General features: G+C 47.7%; 1 protein-coding gene across 1 annotated transcript in view; it reads left to right on the top strand.

The window, feature by feature from the left end:
- The first annotated feature begins 308 nt into the window (after nucleotides 1-308).
- The window catches only part of Ctnnbl1 (catenin, beta like 1), a 161,034-nt gene continuing 142,457 nt past the window's right edge, over nucleotides 309-18,885 (top strand). The window contains exon 1 of the mRNA NM_001024870.1: nucleotides 309-390. Coding sequence (NP_001020041.1) covers nucleotides 361-390 — 30 coding nt within the window. The 5' untranslated portion in view covers nucleotides 309-360. The remainder of the gene's footprint in view (nucleotides 391-18,885) is intronic.

Below are 18,885 nucleotides of genomic sequence, written 5' to 3' on the forward strand. Positions count from 1 at the left end.
TGAAATAAGAACAAAAGTGGCAGTCTCTGGAAGACGTGGAAGGTTACCCACGAAACATCAGGCATTCTGCTCTACACTTGGATGACCGCCTAGTTTTTAGGTTTGTTCCCTTAGCATCCTCCCACTTTCCTGCCCCTTCAGGATCCAGGCGGAAGCAGAATAGTCAAACTGCGGCGCGCTTTACGGCAGCGCTTTCTTTTACGGCAGTGTGGCGAGAGCGCCGGCCACGCGCTCTTTTACTCTATTGGTTCTGAGGCCTGGCGCTTTACGGCAGTGTGGCAGGAAAAGCCTCTAAGCGGCCCGTGGTTCGGGAGTAAGTGGAGGCAACCAGGGTACACTGTGCTGATTGGGTCCGGAACCATGGACGTGGGCGAACTTTTAAGCTACCAGGTAGGTGCAGTTGGCAGGGCCGGAGAGCTCCTCATCCTCGTTGGCGTCGCAAGGAAGAGCCCGGTCATCTTGCCTCCTCTCGGTCCCTGGCCCTCACTTCTCATGTCACCCGGGCTTGCATCCTGTCATTGCACTTCACTCCCCTAAGCCCTCGTGGACCCTTTCGACCCCTTCTTTCTCCAGGCCTGAGCCATTTGATCTCTGTTCCCCACCCGGCAGCCCGATTCCCTTCAGCTCCTCTTCGGCCTCATTTCTTCCAATTCATAGCGCTTAAGACAGTTGTGGAGAACACTGCTTTTTATTTCGGTGTCAGTTTCTTTACCAAGAGTCGGTGTAGCTTTGGATAAGTCTTTCTCCCGTCACGGAGTCTCGTTTTTTCTTTTAAAATCTATAAAATGGATATATGTGAAAGGTCATTTGAAAGTGCAGAAACCTGTGGCCATGGTCCCCGCAATTGTTAAGATACTTGGAAAATGAATCATGGAATGGGTCCCTCAGAGACCTCTTGACCTCCTTGCTCAGGGTACTTGTGGGGAACGGGTGACCTAGAGAGAAGAAAGGACTTGCCCGAGGTCACTCAACAGCTACAGACTAGATAAAGTTCAAGTGTCCAGGCTCCCGGCCCAAAGTTTTCGCCCTCTTTTGACTGCCTAACTGCCTAATGAGGTTCCTTGGGTCCAGCCTTGTTTTCACTAGCTGCAATAGCGTCGGAGCTCATACAGGGTAATTAGTCTGAATTAGGAAGTACTGTTTTGTAAATCACACCTCATTCTAAAGACATAGTATGAAAAAAGGTAGTATTTTTATATTGATTACAGAGCCTTGATCATGTTGGTTGAATGAGTATATACGAGACCATCATATGATGGAGCATACTTTGGGTAATGGAAATAAAATACAATTTTAGCCAACCTTGCCCACTTGTGTAGTGTTCAAACTGTGATTGTTTTAAAAGACCAGAGTAGGTGATGAGAAGCTGTGAGCCTGAACTGCTGGCCATGGATGCCTTAATCTCAGTGCCTGAAAGTTGGGAGGCAGAGGCCCCAGGTCACTAAATTCCAGGCCAGCCAGCGATACTTAGTGAAACAACCCCCTGATCCTCCAAAAGCCTGGATTTGGAGCCCCAGGTTGCCTTCAATCTCTTCTTTTTCTTACTGACTGGTTGTAACCTTGAACAGAATACCTCATGCTACCTACCTTGTGTCTGTTGTGAAGAAATTTTTTCTTCTGTTAAGAAATTTACAGTGGGCCAGGTGGTTGTGGCACATACCTTTCATCCCAGCATGCAGAGGCAGAGGCCAGAGCCAGAGGCAGATGGATCTCTCTGAGTCCAAATCCAGCCTGGTCTACAGAGTGAGTTCTAAGACAGCCAGGGCTACCCAGAGAAACTCTGTCCTAAAAACAAAACAAAACAAAACAAAACAAAACAAAATGAAAGAACAACAACAAAAAACTAGCTATGCATAGCAGTTGGTGGCTCACACCTTTAGTCCCAGGATTTGGGAGGAGGCAGAGGCAGGCAGATCTTTCAAGGCCAGCCTGGTCTACAGAGTGAGTTTCAGGACAGCCAGGGTCTCACAGAGAAATCCTGTCCAGAAAACCAAAACCAAAAGAAAAAGAGAAAAAAAAGTGTTAGGCTAGTGTTTGTTGCAGAGTATAATAACAGTCCATAAATACTAATATTGGTAATTATTTCCTTTAGCCAATATATAAACCCTGATCCCATAGATGGAGACTCCAAGCCTGATGAGAAAGAATACATAAGTGTCAGAGAACAGATGCGAGGCCACAATATTTTCCCCTTTAAGACAGTGTAATTGATAATGGAACAAGAAAGGTGGTGGGAAGGTCACTGAAGAATACTCGTTTGGGAGTTCTGGGCTAAATCCATAGTCTAAATCTGTAGAGTCCAGTCCATTGATTCAGAGCTGGAACAGTGCAGCCAGGAGAGGCCCATTTGGCTACAGATACTTGTTGGACATTTACTGTGCACAAGCTACTTGGTCCTTTGAGCATATGATGTGGAAATAAACAAGACAAGGCTCTTGCTTTTGAAAAGGCAAATACAGTGGGGGAGCCGCCAGAGAATATTGAGTAAGCAAATAAGAAACTTAGATGGCCAGAAGTGTTATGAGGGAGTGCGGCAGAATCCGCTGTGGAAATGTGAGCATGTTTGGCGTCTGCTGTGCGCATGACTGTTGGATATCGAAAGAGTGGCCCACCTGCATCAAGTGCTTATGTGTAAAGTACACACTGCGTCTCACAGCTTTATTGGGGAATGATGAACTATCTTAATTTTTAAGGTAGATTACGTTTATACATTGGATTAAGGATAATAGATTTTTAAACTTAAATTTCGTGCCTACTTCTGAGTTTAAACTTCTATGTAAGGTTTGTGACTCTCATTGTATTTCTGTTGGCCAACGCCGCTGTGTATAACTCCTTTCAGGGCCTCTGTAGACTGAGTGGTCAGGGAAGGAGTCTGACGGGCCAGCGTTAGTGCCCTGAAGGTTAAGGAGCCAGCATATGACAGGGCAGAATGATGAAGTCAGGGGCAGAGACTGTGAGCACAGGCTCCAGGACCATTAGACAAGCAGAGAGAAGAGCCATGTAACCCAGCCTTGGTGAGTGAGCAGGACACCAGAAGGTGACACGGCATCTGGAAATATTGGCAGATTACAGTTGAGGTAGGACCTCCTTAAGGGCCAGAAGAAAGCCTTTGCATTTTGAGAGGTGATACAGATGTCTTCATTTAACCCACCTGTTTGTAGCTTAAACAAGAACTCAGATCTGATAGACAGACCTAGCTAACGTTTCAAGCCGGGGCAGTGATTGACAGGCCAAGGCGGTGACTTGACGTGTCTCCAGAATCTTGGTCGTGTATTTGCAACTCTGTTCCTTTCAGCACAGTCTACCTCCATTCCTATCTGAAAAGGTCAGAGTCTAATCTAGAATCTGTAGTCTAAATCTATAGAGTCTAGTCTATAATCAGTCAGACATGGCCGTCCTCCTGTGGGAAATCTTGAGGATGAGACGAGCCTATGGAAGTGGAAGTGCTTTGAAGACAGCGATACTCTTACACAAAATAATTATTTAATTATTTACCTGCCTCTTCTCTAAATCCACATAACAGCTCTTTGAGGAACTAAATTTCTTTTCCCTCTCCTCTCCTCTCCTCTCCTCTCCTCTCCTCTCCTCTCCTCTCCTCTCCTCTCCTCTCCTCTCCCCTCCCTCCCTCCCTCCTCTTTCTTTCTTTCTTTCTTTCTTTCTTTCTTTCCTTCCTTCCTTCCTTCCTTCCTTCCTTTCTTTCTTTCTTTCTTTCTTTCTTTCTTTCTTTCTTTCTTTCTTTCTTTCTTTCTTTCTTTCTTTCTTTCTTTCGTCAGGGTCTTATGTAGAACAGGCTGTCCTCAAACTCACTTTGTAGCCAAGGATGACCCTGAATTTCTGACTCCTTTCCCACCTCTCAAATGCTGGGATTGCAGGTGTCTGTCACCCCACCTGGCTTTGGACAGAACCAGAGCTTAATGAATGCTAGGTGAGCACTCTACCACTGAGCAGGAGGAACCCTCTGAACCCCACAGAGTCTCACTGTGTCACCCTGGGCGGCCTGCAGACCAGGCTAGCCTCAGCCTCACAAAGATTTGCCTGCTTCTTGCCTTTGTCTTTTGGAGTGCTGTGATTACAGGCATGCCAGTATGAGGAGCTGTTTTAATCCCCATTTTACAACGGGAGAAACTGAGATCCTAGCCGGAGAGCACTCAGGCAGTCCTATTCTTAGGTGGAGGTCCTGACTGCTGTGTTGGTCTGTTTGATGTGTGCCAGGGGCAGAACTAATGTGCCTGTAGATACATTGTCAGGTATGGTGGTCCGCACATCCTCCAAAGGGAGATGGTGTGACTACTTCATGCAAAGAGAAACCGAAGCTAGGGAGGCAAGTTTCCTGTCTGTGAAGCTCAGGCAGCCAGGAAGCAGTAGAGCCAGCCCTGAACACCCAGGCATGTTTGCTGCTGTTAAAACAACCTCGAACTGATGTGTAAAAGAAAGCGTAAATTGTAAGCCCTGCTGCGCAGTGTCAACATTGGCAAAACCGACTGTCATGAGCACTGATGCTCGCTCCCTGGGAACAGAAGGGAGCAAAGTTGTCTGGCTAGAGCATTCCCAGCTCAGAAGTTTGCCTCAGTGTTCTGAGAGTTGGGGTTTTGCACATTTGGGGTGATTCTAAAGCTGGTGGTCAGGGACTGTACATGAAGGCACACTGGTCTAGAAGCATCTGCATTCCTTTTAAGCTTGTCCCAGTTGAGGCAGCCCTGGCCTCTCCTGGGCACCGGTCTGCAGGTTTTTCAGCTTAAGCTGTACTTCTTCCCTGCCGCTCAAAACAGAGAGCAAATCACTTAATCTCTCTGGGCCTCAGTTTCCTCATATGCCTAATGAGGGGATTAGGTATGACTCTCTGAGGTCCCTAGTAGCTTTAAAATTTAAATACTAATTATTTAGGCCAAGGGCTCCAGAGAGTCCAGTACCTGAAAAAGCATGATGTAGTAGAAGGGCTTGGGGCTGGAGACCTGGGAGATTTGGGTTCTAATCCAGCCGTTATCAGCACTTATCTGGGTGACTCAGGACAAGTCACTCTCCCTCCCTGCACATCCTTTCTCTTGTCAGTTGTAAAGCGAGGAGTTCAGGCAGTACAACTTGTGGTTCTTTCCATTCCAAAACTCAGGGTCTAAGGTGAGCAAGAAGAAGTCTCATACAGCAATAGGAAGTGTTTATTAAAACTTTAACATTTTTTAGCTTGCTTATTAAATTTCATTTTTGGGGCAAGTCAGTGGGAAGATTGCAATTTTCTGCTGAGATTGGTTCTTTCAGTAATAGGCAGGAGAGCACCTCAGTGTATGCCTTCTACCCTTGACAGATGTTAGCAATTCATTTGAGAAGACAGGAGAATTACAATGTGGACAGGAGGTGGTGGGAAAAGTCTTAAAGAGGAAACCAGTTATGTTCCCAATATGGAAATGCACTTTTTTGATGCCTTCAGGCTTAGACATCTCATCAAGAAGTGTGCCCAGCAGTGGCTCGGGAGAGAAGTTTCTGCTGCCTAGGCGCAGATCTGAACTCCAGGGCACTCTCATTAATACTCATTCCACAGACGTCTGGGGAAAAGTTCTTACCTCTGAAGTTTTGCAATAAAGAATTCGCATTTAGTTCAGATTGGCTTGGTGGGAACGACTGGCTTTGCACCTCCAGAGGAATTCTCTTTGAGACAGATTGAGGTCAGGGACCCTTGGCTTGGATGATATTGCAGACACCCACTCCCCCTGTCGATGTGGGTAACGCCAGCATTTTCCTGGATGGAGGGGCTTCTTCCAGTCTGTTTTGCTCCTCTCCCATTTCTTACTTTTGAAATAAAATTTAATGATAATAAACTGTCGAATAGTAAGGAAGAATTTGAAGCAAGGAAAAACCACTACTCCAATCCAATGAATATATTTTATATGCCTGTAAGTATTGCATATGGACTGTTTTGTGTTGATTTCTTTAAGTAACATGTATTTTTTTCTACATAGCTTTCATGTTGCTCTCTAACGTATGCGAGCTTTCATTCGAGTCATAGATGATTTTCCCCTCAGTTATTACTCCACAGTTGATATTTAGGTCGTGTTCAGGTTTTTGATGGGGGTGTAATGTTGTTTGGAGCTTCTTTGCTCGTGTGGCATTTCCCCCTCTCCTGGTCACTCACAATGACTTTGTACGCTTTCCTGAGGTAAGGTTGGCATGTGTTAAAATGATTGAGACCCGATTCCAGGCTTGAAGAATTCATGGTATGAGAAGTGACGTGGGCATTTAAACACCTCACTGTGTGTAGTAAGTGTCCCATGAGCACAGTGCACGGAACGATTCGATAAGCTAAGGGAGGTATTGGATCAGAGGACGTGGATTCAGTTGGTCATTGAGAAGAGAGAGATTAGAATCCCAGCTATGATGGAGTTCTGTGGGCGGCAGAGGAAGCTGGGAAGAGTCCGTTGCTAACTATTAGGAGCAAACTTGTGCGATGGGTGTTCAGGGAATTGGGGGAGTAGCCAGAGACAGTGGGGTCCCTTTAGCTGCAGAGACATGTGGGGCCACTCCCTCCTTCAGCACTGCACTCCAGTTTACTGCAGTCCCGACCGTACTGCTTGTCGTGATTTACATCCCTGCCATTTATCTAGTAGGCACATAAAGTGCTACTTCAAAGTTATTTGAGCGAGGATATTACTCTTGTACATGTTTATCATTTGTACTTCTGCTCCCTGCTCCCCGCTTTTAAGACAGGAATTGGAGTTTGTAATTGAGCCTTTTCAGTTTCTGTTTTTGTTGTTCTTGGGCGTATAAGACACATTGTTGAAAGCCTGAACTTTTGTGTTCAGAATGCATCCTTCATTTTTGTGGCAGCCTCAAGTTACGTTCTAACCCTGAGAATATTATTCTGATCATACTGAAAGAGGTTACTTTTTGCATGACAGTTTCATGCTTTCCCAGGTTAATTTTGTTAGCAAGCTGGCTATAAATAACAGGTAAAGAGCAATTCCCACTGGTGTTCCCATTTATTTCCTCTCTCGATGTGTTTTCTCTTGTAAGTTCATTTCTTCCCACCATGGCTTCCTCATCTGTCTTTCTTCCAGCTCATTCTTCTCACGGAATATACAGTATGCTCCTGTGCCTGCTGTAAGTTCAGGGAGGGAGCCAGCATCTAGCAGCATGTCTTACCTGTGCTCAGTGTCAAGCAATGGTTGCTTGGGAATGGCTTGTGTATTAGCTTTCTTATTGTTGAGATCAAATCCTCGATAAAAAGCAACTAAAGGGTGGAAAGGTTTGCTATAGTCACAGTGTTAGGGAATACAATTTATATCAGTTACTTTCCTGCTGCTGTGATTGAATCCTGACAAAAAGCAACTTAGGAAGTGTGATGGTTTATATATGCTCGGCCCAGGGAGTGGCACTATTAGAAGGTGTGTCCCTGTTGGAGTAGGTGTGTCACTGTGGTGTGGGCTTATAAGACCCCCACTGTAGCTGCCTGGAAGTCAGTTTTCTGCTAGCAGCCTTCAGATGAAGATAAGAACTCTCAGCTCCTCCTGCACCATGCCTGCCTGGATGCTGCCATGTTCCCGCCTTGATACTGGACTGACCCTCTGAAGCTGTAAGCCAGCCCCAATGTCGTCCTTAGAAGAGTTGCCTTGGTCACAGTCTCTGTTCACAGCAGAAAACCCTAGCAAAGACAGGAAGAAAGGGCTTCCTCTGGCTCCCAGCTCCAGAGGATAGAGTCCTCCATGGCGAGGAAGGAATGGCAGCCGGAGCATGAGGCCGCCCGGCAGCAGGGAGCAGCAAGGTCACTTTTCATGTGCACGTGGGCACACAGGAAGTGAAACCAGGCTATAAACCCTGGATACCTGCCCTCAGTGATGGGCTTCCTCCAGCAAGGAGGAAAGATTTCCTAACCTTCCCTAACAGCAGTACCAACTGGGGATCAAGTGTGTAGACACTCTAGCCTCTGGGAAGCATCCCTCATTCACGTCACTGCCATTCCCTGGCAACGGGAATGTGAGGGACTGGTCACACTGCACCCACGTCCAGGAAGCAGAGAGACGAATGCTGGTGATTAGCTGGAATTTTCTTTTTCACTCATTCCTGGAGCTCATTCCATGGGCTGGTACTGCTCTGTTTAGGGTGGGTCTTCCTCCTGGGTCAGACTTTTGGGAAACTCCCTCATAGGCACACCCAAAGATGTGTTTTCGTGCTGCTTCTAAAGATTTGTTTATTTGTGTATTATAAGTATAAGTGCTTTGCTCTGTGTACCGTGTGCATGCTTTGTGGCCAAAGAGCAGAAGAGGGCATTAGACTGCTTGGAACCTGGAGTTAGAGATGGTTGTGAACTGCCAAGTGGGTGCTGGGAACTGAATCCAGGTCCTCTGCAAGAGCAGCAAGTGCTTTAACTGCTGAGCCATGCCACCAGCCTCTCTGTGTGGGCTAGTCAAGTTGTCAGTGCAGATGGGGACTAGATGAGTGTGTCGTGGAGTTTCCTCCTTTCGGAAGCTCACATTCCACTGCCTCCCTTGCCAGCTGACAGGGGTTCCTTCTTTCCACTTCAGAGGATGCTTGTCACATCACCTTTGAAATATTTTTCTTTGTTTTTCAAGACAGAGTTTTCTTTGTGGCCCTGGCTATACTGGAATAGCTTTGTAGGTTAGGCTGACCTGGAACTCAGAGATCCACCTGCCTCTGCCTCCTGAGTACTGGGATTAAAGGTGTGTGCCACCACTACCTGGCTCTTAATTTTTTTTTTTCTTTTCTTTTTTTCGGAGCTGGGGACCGAACCCAGGGCCTTGCGCTTGCTAGGCAAGTGCTCTACCACTGAGCTAAATCTCCAACCCCTTAATTTTTTTTAATTAATTAATTTATTTTATTTATTTATGTGTGTGGCTGCTTTGCCTGCATGCATGTGAACCTTCTGGGTGCAGTGCCCCTGGAGGCCAGAAGAGAGCATCAGATATACTGGGAGTAGAATTACAGTTATGATCTTCTATATGGATGCTGGGAATTAGACTTAGATTTCTCTGGAAGAGCTGCAGTGTTTTTAACCAACGAACCATCTCTCCAACCCCTAATTTCACTCTTTAAAAAAGATGTGTGCGTGTGTGCGTGGGTGTGTGTGTGTGTGTGTGTGTGTGTGTGTGTGTGTGTGTGTCCGTGCCTGTGCGTGCGCGCGCATGCTTGCTGCTGGCTCTCTCGTTAATGTTCCATTTTTTAGTTTAGTGTTGTGTGTAGTTCCTGCATTTAATTGTCATAGTTCCTCAGTTTCTATGTCAGAGTTTGAGGAATACTGGTTTAAAAGCCCACATTGTTGAAGAGTGCCTGTGTTCTTTTCTGCCAGCGACTTCTTGAGCCTCACTGGTCTTACCTTTTACTAGAGTGTGGCTGTAGCCCCAGTCTTATCCTTTCAGAGGAACTCATCCAGTCTCCCCTCAGCTCCTTCACGTACCTACCAGGAGCCCTGATTGACATTTCTTGTGTCAACTGAGCTTCTGGCCAGATGTTCGGCTATCACACAATTCTCTGCTTCCTCCTCTGCCCTCCCTCCTGTGCCCAACTTCCCATTTTAGTCAGGGCTGTCAGCTGCTCAGCTGACTTGAAAGAAGCCTTGGGGCTCTTTCTCAAAGATGAAAGAACTGGGAGATGAAAGATTCTTTCCCCCTAGACCATGCGAGCTTGTGAGCCAACTCCTTTCAGGAGCCGGGAAGGCATCTGCCTGTGTGAGTGTCTGACTCAGTCTGGGTAGGAAGAGGCCCAGTTCAAGCTTGAGAAGCTTGCATTTCCAGTGAGAGCTCCAAGGGTTTGAGATCCCAGTGCCACACAGTGCTGTCACACAGGCACCAGCAAGGCGTGGTGGGATCCTGAGGCAGACAGTTCCACAGAGGCTTCCCAGAGGAAGAAGACTGTCCTGAAGAGCCTTCTTTTTATCCTTGCTATTTTGACCACCAGCTCCTGGCTGTAGCCCTGCAAGACTGCCACACAGGGTTGCTCTTGATCACATGGAGCTGTTGTCATGGTAGGTGAGGGTCCATTTTCTTTGTACGCTCACAGACATTGCTCTTCTCTAGGCATAGAGGTAGACCCAGCAGTCACCCTCTTTCCCCTTTCAGAAAGCCTGGTTGGGGTAGTTCAGATTAACCTCCTTACTTTAGGGGGTTAAATTGGGGAACAGTATCTTTCTGTGCCCTCAGTGGGTGTCACTGTTTTCAGTTGGAGGATTGAATGTATAAAGCTGAACACGATAGAGAAGTTTTTCTGTATAAAGATGACTGCATTAGAGAATGCAGAGGTTCAGAATAGCTTGTCAGTACTGTGGGAGGAAAGAATTGGAAGCCTGTGAAGGATCTTTAATGTTTAGCATGGCAGACGAATGCAGACTGTGGGTCAGATGGCCTGCGTTTGAACCCCAGTCCTGCTGAGAGCTAGCTGTGTGACCTTGGTCCAGTTAATTAACCTCTTTAAGCCTTGGCTTTTATCTTTCAAATGGAGATCATCTAACAGGGCTATCTTTAGCTCACCATCTCTAGAAATATTCTTGTTACCATTACCATCTTTTAGAAACAAACAAGCAACCCCAAGGTCTCACTATGCAGCCCTGACTGGCTTGGAAGTCTATGTAGACCAGGCTGGCCTGGAACTCACAGTTCCTCTGCTTCTGCTTTTTCAGTGCTGGGATTAAAGGCATATGTCTCCATGTCTGTGTATCATCTATATTAAAAAAAAAAATTACAGGACTAAATGAGGCAGTGTGGCTGGTCTAGTTCCCAGTAAATGGTAGCTGTTTATTATTGATATGCCAAACAAACATGTTACAGGGAAGTAAGCCTGTCTTAAATTCTGCAAAGCTGCCTCAGTGCTACCAAGATCTTTGGCTCCTTGGAGATTTAAGCTTAGAATTCAATAAGGTAAAATGAGAACAGTTTGTCACCCACACTTGCACGGTGTAGCGTATTCTCAGTAGGCCAGAGTACAGCCCTACCCCACCACAGTGAGCCGTCACCGATAGCAAAAATTATGCCTCCAAGGCTGCTATTTGTTCCCCGGGTCTCCTCCACGGCGCTGGGAAACCACAGTTTCTGCCTAGCAGGTACCAGAGATCTCATTTACAAATCACCCCTTCCTTTATCTTTTCCTAGCCATCCTGAGGGAAGTGGGTGGTTTTGATCTGAGTCGTGTGTAGCTGGAGAGAAACTGGAATTCGGAGACGGAGCCTGAGTTCAGAGCCGCCTTTCACCTTCTCCTGAATCAGCCATTGGCCTTTCACCTGAATTGTTCAGAGCCAGTTTCTCTTCCATAGAGTTCCAGAGTGACCTTAGGGTCCCAGCTCCATTACAGGCTGGCAGGTGGGCACACAATGGGTTGTCCTTGTCCTGGGGGTTAGCAATGGTGTGTGTATGGCAGGGTGCAAGTGTGTGTGTGTGTGTGTGTGTGTGTGTGTGTGTGTGTGTGTGTGTGTGTGTGAGAGAGAGAGAGAGAGAGAGAGTGTGTTAACATGTGAGGTGTGAGTGTGTGTGAGCATGAATGTGAGTGTGTGAGTGTGTGTGAGGATGTGGGTGTGAATGTATGTGAGTGAGCAAACGAGTGATCGCGTACACACACACTACAGGAGAAAATGTTGGTATCTTCTTCATTCACTCTCCACCACCTTTTTTGAGGCAAGATCTCAGCCTGAAGCTTGCCAATTTGGCCAGATAGACTGGCCAGTGAGCTCCAGGGATCTGCTTGTGTCCACCTCCCCAGCGTTGTGATTATAGGCAGAGGCTGCTGTTTGGGGAACTGGGGTCATTATGTTGTGACAAGTACTTTACTGACTAATCCAGTCACCCGAACCCCTTGGTTTTGGTTTTGGTTTTTTAAGCAGAGTCTAGCTGTGTAGCTCAAGTTGTCTAGGAATTCATAATCCTCCTGCTTCAGCCTCCCATGTCCTAGAATTACAGGTTTACCATGGTAATTACCATGCCCAGCAAAATGTTTTTAGCCTTGTGTAAAGACATCATCCACCACAGTCCTTGTATTAACTGACCCAAGAAGGAGCTGAAACTGAGCAAAATACCTGCGTTCCAAAAGCTGGTATGATTGATTATGGAAGCAGTTGCTTGCTGTCATTCACATGCTTATTGTGTTAATGCCCAGAATCGAGAGGTGCTCAGAGGTCTTCCCAGCTGGGATTCCGCTGGACTTTAACTCATGGTCCCTCCATATCAGCGCTCTACGATGGACTGTTGGAAGGCTGTTTTCTTTGCAGCTCTGGGTTTACTGGGCCGACTTTCACTGGTTTCTCCGCCCATGGTGCTTCAGTGGAATTGCAGATTAATGATTAATGATGAGAGAAACTATTGGGCATTTTGATGTCACGTAATAGCTTAGTTAGCTGAAACGGGGGTGCAGCTGTTGGTCAGGGGGAAGACAGACCTACCAAAGATCCAGCAGAACATCGAAGCTCAGCGATAAAAGAGGGCGAGAAACGACGTTACTATTGATCAGTTGGGGGTGGCTGCGAAGGAAGCCCATAATGAGGTTTAGAAGCTGGGGCAGGTTGCATTGAACTGTGCCTACTCCCGCTTGCCTGCTGTCTGTGGAGAGTGCACTGCCGGCCTTCACTAACAGATTTTCTAGGTTTCAGAGGCCTGTTGAGGTGGGAGTGCTGAGTGAGGAGGAACCCAGAGGTTCTCATTGCACCCACCCGCCTTCTCTTACCCACGGGGAGGCTGGAGCCCAGGCAGGAAAGAACCTTGCCTAAGGACCCAGCTGCTGGCTGATGGAGTTCAGAGCAGAATTCGTCCACGATCAGGCCCCTTGTTCTCTTACATCATTTGGAAGCAGATCTTCCCAAACGTACACAGCACACGCATCCTCACCTTTTCCATCAGGGCCGTCATGAGAGCACATGTTAACTGTGCAGAGCTTTGACCACTGCCAGACCCACCCTCCCCGGCTGCCGGGCCCACCTCCCCCAGCTGCGCACTCTTCTTGGTCTGCTGCAACTGCTACAGGACTGACGACTGTGTAACCTTTTGCTGAGACCCTTTGCTTCCTTCTTTTAATGGTGTCACAGAAGACGGGTTGTTGGATACAATTTATTCTTGGTGGAACTCCTCTACAAGACACTGAGGTCTGTAAGATTACAGAAGTCATTTACGACTGGTCTCTGTTTCTTTAGTGCATTCTTCTTTGGCCTGCCACTGACATCTTGAGCACTAGAGAATGTCTCATTAACAGGACTTCCTCTGGACATATGTCCTGTTTTAGAACTGCAGCTGTTGTGGTTATCTTTTCTTTATTTTTTATGTGTGTATGTTTATGTCTGTGTACCACATGCGTGCCTGGTGTCGCTGGAGGTCAGAGGAGGGCATCAGATTCCTTAGAACTGAAGTTATGGACAGTCTGGAGTTGCCATGAGACCCTGGTGACTGAACTTAGGTTCTCACTGGAGCACCCAGTGCCCTTGACATCTGAGCCATTGCTCCAGCCCCGGTTGCCTCTTAGCTAGTGTTCACATCCAGTTTCACACACCCAGAATCCCATGAAACCTGGATCCCAGCAGACGTCAGAGACTCAGGACGCCTATTCCTGGCCCGTTGGTGCCTTTCTTGTCCTCGCCGCTCTCTGGCAGGCTCTCCTTCCACGGCTCTTTGCACTCCTGTGCACATCATGGTGTCTTTTTGTAAATTGGTCTGCATGCGTGCTGTCTGGCTCCCAGCATCAAGAACATAAGAATGGACCTGGACCACCTCAGGTGATGTGTCTTCTCCCTGGACCTTTAAGATCTGGGTTTTGGCCACAGCCCATTGGTGGTCATTATGTCCAGCCTACCTGAACCTTCTGTAAGAGGATGGTTTGGGTAAACCCCACTCAGGAAGCCCTCTGGTCTTCCAGTTCTAGGGCAGTCTGCAAGTTCTCCATCTTGACTCTGTTTCCCTTTGTTATTGTTTCCTAGTCATATACTAGGGCTTGGCAAAGAGAGGGGACATTGTTTACTCTTGTTTCCAGGGCACCTGGCATATGCTCAGAGTCAGGCTGTGAGCCAACCCAGATTTTCAGGGGTTAGTAAATTTTATGTGGATTAGTGGTCCATATTGAACCTTTTGTTCCTTAATTGTTCTACACACTCATTAAATGCCAACTACATGTAAAGTATTACACTAGACTTTGGTCAAAGCCCCTGTCTGTATGGGGCTTATATCCAGGGAGTGGAGACAGACAGTAAGCCTGAAGAACAAGTAAATAAGAATATGCAAGCAGAACAAGTGAATAAGAAGATGATTCAGATGTGTTGCAAAGAGAAAACATGGCAAATATAACTGTAGCAGTGACTGGTATTTACCTGAGAAAGTTCTAGAGGGCCTCTTGAAGGGATGGTATTTGAGTTGAGAACGAAGTAATGGGAAAGCCAGCCATATGAAGGACTGTGTGAGCAGCAGTGCAGGCTGGGAACAACCAGCACAGGCCCCAAGGTCAGCCCAGAGGAGGGAGGACCCAGCTCTGCCCTTTCTCTTCGGTGTAGTGGAAGTCATTAGGGCTCTTAAGCTGTGGAGTGACACAGTCTGGCTCAGACAAGAGGCTGTGGAGGGACAATCTGGCCGGCATGGCTGCTGAAAGGGTGCAGAGTCCACCTTTGTGCTGTACGGCCACAGCTGACGCCATGCTCTCCCTTGGATAATTGCTTTCCCGCCTCTGTTGTTCCCGGCACATTTCATCTGTGTTGTGGACTAATCAAGAGGCAGCTCTCTGCTAGTGCCAGCGTTGGCACCGAGTGTGGGCAGAGTGCCCTTCATTGAGTACCCTGGCCTGAGAGAGTGAAGAAAGCATCCCTGGCAGGCCTCGGACCGCACAGCTGACCCGCAGCACCTGCGCTTTGCGGGAGGCTTTGGAACTGTGAACGCTGTGCTCCTGCAGAACAGCTGCAGAGGGCCGGAGCTGCTGATTAGATGTCGCTGCTGATCTGCCCAGACCTGCCGCCATCCCCTCCAAGCCTGCTCTCACATGGCAGTGGGTAATTAGGGGCACGGCCATTCCTAGGACTCCCAGCGCATCTTTTGCAGCTGGCTTGGGGTGGCAGGGCTGGGGGCGGAGCGGCTTTTCAGTTCCTGCCAGCTGTGTAAGAGGCTGCACGCACTGTCCACATGCGGCTACTTCTTGTCTTCACATTTAAAGAAGGCCTGTCCCTAATGAAAGGGAGTGAGTGCCTGCCTCTGCTGCCTCCAGCATTCCCCCATGGGAATTCTGCCATTAGACTTGTCAGAGTTGCTTGGCAGGGACTCTACCCCCGAGTTAGCACAGAGATCTGAATAGGCAGAGATAACACAAATCAGCCGGGGATAAGCTATCTGCAGAGGCACAGGTCTGTCTGACCAGAGGTGCCATGGCCGGGTACCACCCCGATTCTCCATGCTTCTGGGTCCTGATGAGAGAAGTGACAAGAATTGCTCCAGCAGCACCTGAGGCAGGCAGTTGTGCAAGGCCCCGAGCTTGAGATGGCCTTGGGCCATCTTGCCTGCTGAGTGAAGCATGGGATGGGGCCTTGCCAGCCTCTGACTGGGCACCTCTGCCTCACCAGCATAAGGGACTGGAGAGCCGCAATTCATGCTTCACCTGCACCTTTCTTCTGTTAGGTTCTTTCCTTCCTCTCAGATCTGGCAAGGACACAGAAGGCTCAGAGGGGAAGGAGAGGTGGCATCTGCCTCTGGCTGACATGACTTGTGCCATGGTCGCATGGGGATTCCATAATGAAGACTGCAAAGCACTTTCTATCCTCTTGGAGCCTGCCCCGTAATTAGAAGATTAAACATTTTGTTTAAATTAGTAATTTTCCCCTCCCTCCTCTGACGGCTGCAGACCGTCCTCCCCGCAGTGTGGAGACTGGTTAGTGGCTGATACTGGGCTTTGTGTTGTAGCTGTGATTGTCAGCAGAAGGTTGAGGAAGTCTTATTTTAATTAAAAAAGCGATTTTTACTCTTGCTTCACTTTGTGTGGAGCAGAGGCCGTTTTGCCCACGTGAACTCCGTGATGGCTGAGCACGGTGAATGTGACTTTTCTCAGGAGCTAGACACTGAGCCTGGCAGGGTGACATGGCTGAGGGATGTGCAGCTGGGCCTGAGGGCTCCCCTCTGCAGCAGTGGTAGCTTGCCCTCCGTTGGCAGATTGCCTTTGTGTTTATGGAAAAAGAGGGTCACAGGGACGATGCTTCTAAACAGCTGCAGATGACAATGAGCTCAAAGGGGAGCAGTGGATGTCACCCACCCACAAACAAAAAGGCCTGTGACTTCCATGTTGAAGCACACTGCAGAGCCAGGCTCCAGGCTCTGTGATGTGCATGTGCCGGATTTCGTCTCTACTTGCAGAGGAGGAAGGGAAGGCCCCAGAGCTTCTGCAAGAGACACCTAGGGAGGAGAAGGCAGCTAGAAGAAGTCTCTGTGAATGAAGGCACTTAAAGTGAAAACAGCAGAGACTTACAGAGAATAGGGAGGCATAGTACCATTGCTTGGCCTTGTAGTTTCTGTCACAGGTACCGTTTTTGTATAGGAAGTCTGGTTACGTATAAATGCCCCTTCTCCTCATTGCCTTGAGATCCTCAAGGGCTGTGGCCAGAGGAGAGCTTGTCACAGGGGAACTGCTCAGTAAACGCCCTTGACTAAAGAAGGATGGGGTGAGGGGTGGGTGGCTGCTTTATGCACCCATCCATGATTAATGAATGAATTGGGGTGTTCTTTACCATCTCTCCTGTTGCCTTTTACAGTCTCCTGCCTCAGCCTTCTTACTGCTGGGATTATCAGTGTGAGGCTCCACAGGGGAAGTGCACGTGTAGAGACCGGAGAAAGACATTGGGCTCCCCATTCAACCACTCCCTCGGGAGGTGGCCCGCAAGCCCTAGTGACCATCCTGTCTATCCTACACAGGACTGGCACCACAGTACATCCGTGGCCATGCCTGGTTTTTATGAGGGTGCTGACTGTTTGAACTCTTACTCACTGAGTCATCTCCCCAGCCTTTGTTTTTGTTCTTAAACGTTCACTTATTTATATGGTGCTGGGGACTGAAGCCAGGGCCTCGCATGTGCTAGGTAGGCCCTTCGTTGTGGCGCTAACCCTCAGCCCCTTGCTGCTGCTGCTGCTTTCTTGATGAGGTAGATTAAGCTGTGTTTGTGACTGATCTTGGTCTTACTCTTAGGAAACTTGCCTTAACTCATAGCAGATGGTCTTCACACAGGCTCAATTCTGTTCCTCTGGTAACCCGAGAGTTGATTGGCATTTCTGTTAAAGACTAGGGCTGCCTCTGACCCTAAAGCAAGAGATCGATTGATTCATTTATTTGCCAGAGATTTACTGTAAGTCCACTGTGGGCCATAATTGCTGTTTTTCTCTGCACCCAGCCTTATAGGCAAGAAATGAGCCTGCACAAAGCAATGAGATTGGTTTTTATTTTGTGTTGGTTGGCTCGAGAATATCCATTTCCTATATATGAAATATATATGTGCACATGTGCATACACACACGTATATATCATATAGAGATTATGTGTTTTTAATATTTGTTGTGGACTTTTTCTGGATTTGGCTTTTCCACATATTATTTCACAACAGTAGGGGGGGCTTTTTTCTCCAAGATTTGTCCAAGGTCACACACTAGTGACACAAAGGCAGGTAGTGTGGCCACCAAAGTGTCCTTCTTTCTCCCTATTCGTGGATTGGTTTCACATCGGTTTCTTGGGTGTTTTGTGTTTCATGCAGGCCTAGAATGTGCACACATGTCTGCATTGCTGCTGTCAGCTCATTGTAAGTGTAAGGAACCCCAGGAGCAGATGTGCAGTAAGCAGAAAGCAGGTGAGGCAGGCTGCGTCTGTCATGACTGCAGTTTTCACCACCATTTTCCAGCTCTGTGATTTTGGGCAGTTTGCTGAGGTGTCTCTTGCATCCCCACTTGCTCCATTTGGTACTAGGAGTATTACCTTCCTAGAAGGAGTGCTCGGGACTGGGAAGAAAGTGGCCCACTTATGACCTGGAGCAGGCCTGCAGACCAAGGTGACTGTGCCGTTTGGTCACTTGGTAGAAAGCTGTAGGAAGAATTTTCTGGGTTCTTCAGACCTCACAATTCTAGGATCTTCATGACTCGTTTGTGAAATTTAAGGCCCAGCAAGGCTCATGGCGTGGCTTTGTTTTAAGAGGTGGATGGCTTCTGTCTTTTAGGCTATTTGAGGCAGCACCTTTTGTGATGTTTACGGGAATCCTGGAGTTTCTGAGTAATTTCAGTCTGAGACAAGTGAGTAGAATTGATGTCAGGTTGCCTTAACACAGGTGTTATAAACAAGATTAAGAGGTTGTTGAAAAGATATCAGCAGAGCTCTGGGGCTGGCTTTCTGAAGTCATTCTAAAGTGACAGCTAATGGGTAGTTTGCCTGATGGCTCTCCCTGAGCTGGCTGTAACTGACTGGAGATTCACCCACAGAGGAGCCCTGCTTATGAACATTCGCTGTTCTTTATCATGACGTCAGGCCCCGAAACAGAGAGGCTGCCTTTGCACCATGCATGTTGCTTTCAGATAGTTGAGATCATTTCCCCCTTTTTTTGTTGCTCTGTTCTGTATCTTTTGAATCAGTTAGTTTTAAACTTGATGCCTAGAGCCTGCTAAGATGGTTCAAACAGTTGTTTCAGTTCACTGTGTGTATTTGGAAGACGGGTACCCGTTCTGTAGCTGCAGTGGACTTCTGTCTGTGAGGAATGTGTTGTTCCTATCTTATCTACCAGGTGCTCCTGCCAGCAAGCTGAGGACCTTCAAATGTCCAAGATGTTGGTAGTTGCTAGTCTTAGGTCACTTTGAAATCTGCTTTATAACCCCCCTGGGGGAGTGTGGTGGTGGTGGGGGATGATGCTGACTGAATTTGCAGGTAGCTACAGCCATGGGCCCCTTGCCTCTCTCTTCACATGGCCAGCTGGCCAGC

Source organism: Rattus norvegicus, chromosome 3 (assembly GCF_036323735.1).
Source record: "Rattus norvegicus strain BN/NHsdMcwi chromosome 3, GRCr8, whole genome shotgun sequence".
Taxonomy (NCBI): Eukaryota; Metazoa; Chordata; class Mammalia; order Rodentia; family Muridae; genus Rattus; species Rattus norvegicus.